Source organism: Pteropus vampyrus, unplaced genomic scaffold (genome assembly GCF_000151845.1).
Source record: "Pteropus vampyrus isolate Shadow unplaced genomic scaffold, Pvam_2.0 Scaffold190, whole genome shotgun sequence".
Lineage (NCBI taxonomy): Eukaryota > Metazoa > Chordata > Mammalia > Chiroptera > Pteropodidae > Pteropus > Pteropus vampyrus.
In genome coordinates this window covers 979732-981861 of record NW_011888971.1, presented here as the reverse complement: position 1 = coordinate 981861, position 2130 = coordinate 979732, and the positions used below count along the sequence as shown (strand labels likewise).

Here is a 2130-nt window from a genome sequence, read left to right as displayed (position 1 = left end):
TAGCTTTCTCCATTTAAGGTAAGGTAGTTCGTTGTTCTTTTTGCTGTGATTGCTGCTGCTGGTGGTTTTTATTTGCTTTCAGCACAATGATCAGACTGTAGCCTGGTTATATGAATTTGGTGCAGGGCCTATTCTGAAATGATTGAGACTTCTCTTTAAAAATGGAACATACAGGTGAATATGTTCTTTAGAACTCAAATACAGTTTTGTAATTGTTCCAAATCTTGGCTTTGGGGCCTGCTGCAGCAAATGATTCTCTTTTGGAGACTCGTAGTGAACACAGATTCAAAAATCTGTCTCTCCCCCCCAAAGTTTTCCTTGTCAGAGATATAAAAGAAGTCAGAGATATGTGGCCTCCTGTTTTGTGGGCATCTCTCCAGGGTATCAAAGCGTGCTGTACCCCTAAATATACCTACTTTCCATCTCATCCATTTTAACACAGTCCAGGGTTTGGTGTTTTTAAATACCCATTTCAAGTTAAAGTCACAATGATCTAATAGTATGCTTGGCAGTTTATAAATTAAAATCATTCCTTAGCAAATTCTCATTGTATTCCTTGAGGTTGTCAAAATGACTTAAGACCAATATCATGGATGGAAGAGAGAAGCACCTTATATGTACAATTTAGGATATTTGTTATATTTTTAGAATGGGATGTTGAATTAAATTGAAATATTTCGTGGCACCATTGACTATATGTGTTGATTAAAAACCAGTAATAGTCTTTCTGGACAGAATAGTAAAGTGTCCACTGTCAACCTCATGTCATCCTCTGAATCAGTGTCTACATTTTAGATCTTAGGTCAGGCTGCTGTATGTCTTACTCTTAACGTGAATGGGTCATCTCGCGGCCAAACCGATTTTCAGTCGTACCGCCAATATCAGGTGCATTCTGATAGGATCTGGCAAAGTACAAGGCCAATTGAATGGCCCCCCCCAAAACTAATTGTCCCTGAAATGTGTTCTCATGGATATAATTGTGTGTCCTTCATTAATTTCGAGCACCAAAGGTTATTGCTACATTATCCTTATTGCACTATAAAATTTAGGAACTCGCTGATTGAATAAAAAGCCCTTAGCAATCGAGAAAAATAGTAAGAATCAAAGCTGGTTATAGAGTTTTTAGAGGTAAACATTAGGGCATATCTGTGTCTGAAAGGGCATGACTTCTATTATCGATGGTTCAGACAGCAAGTTATAAAGGTAACACTTTCAAGCCTGTACCTAAAATTCTGTTGACAATCTATGTAATTCCTAATTTCTCATGAGCTTGGTGATTAAAGGTTTTACCATACTTTTGGCATTTTTCAATCCGTATTTTTTAGCTAATAATGAGACCAAAGATGTGCAGGCTAATGACTCCATCTCAGGACATTTCCTTTCTCTAAGTGGATTCCCCGACAACCCAGAAAAAAAAAATAAGAGTTAATCCTTAGTTACGTGGTCACCATAGAAACAAGGGTTGCTAAAGCTAATTTAGGACGCTAACCTCACAGTTTCAATTTGTTTTCAGTTTTCACAAATGAAAACATTTTAAAGTCCTTAATGAAAGCACATGTTATATGTCATACATATGTATGTAAGTAAAATGAAAGAATTTTGTTGTTTTGTACATAAATGATATGACACCAGACTCATATTCTTATATTCTGAATCACATTGCATCCTTTAAATCTTATTTTCTCACTCTCACTCTCTCTCTCTCTCTCTCTCTCTCTCTGAAAGGTATGTAGCAATATACAGATAAAGTAATGGGTATCGCCTTAAAGTGTCTTGCAAATCCTCGCTGCCTTTTCCCGATGGCGTCGATGTCATGTTAACCTGATGTTTTGATTCAGGAGGCTCTCCTGTGAAATCATGCTGGTGATTTCCTGTCACTCAGACCTTGTGTACCGAGTCGGCCTCAGCAGCACAGACCATTAAGTGCTCAGAGGGCCTCCATCACCTGTAAGATGTCTGTACAAAACCGAGCCTCCTCGGAAGAGGTACCGAGCAGGCAAGACGTAAAGAAGCATCACACGGATGTTGAGACTTGTCTTCTTTCCCGTTGTTTCCAGAACCCAACTTCGTGTCATCCTACGACATCGGCAATTTCACCTACTTCTTTTTCCGAGAGAACGCCGTGGAGCA

At 38.7% G+C, this 2130-nt stretch overlaps 1 protein-coding gene across 1 annotated transcript in view; it reads left to right on the top strand.

The window, feature by feature from the left end:
* The window catches only part of SEMA5A (semaphorin 5A), a 456698-nt gene that overhangs the window by 307864 nt on the left and 146704 nt on the right, over window positions 1-2130 (top strand). Inside the window, exon 9 of the mRNA XM_011371413.2 lies at window positions 2058-2128. Coding sequence (XP_011369715.2) covers window positions 2058-2128 — 71 coding nt within the window. The remainder of the gene's footprint in view (window positions 1-2057; window positions 2129-2130) is intronic.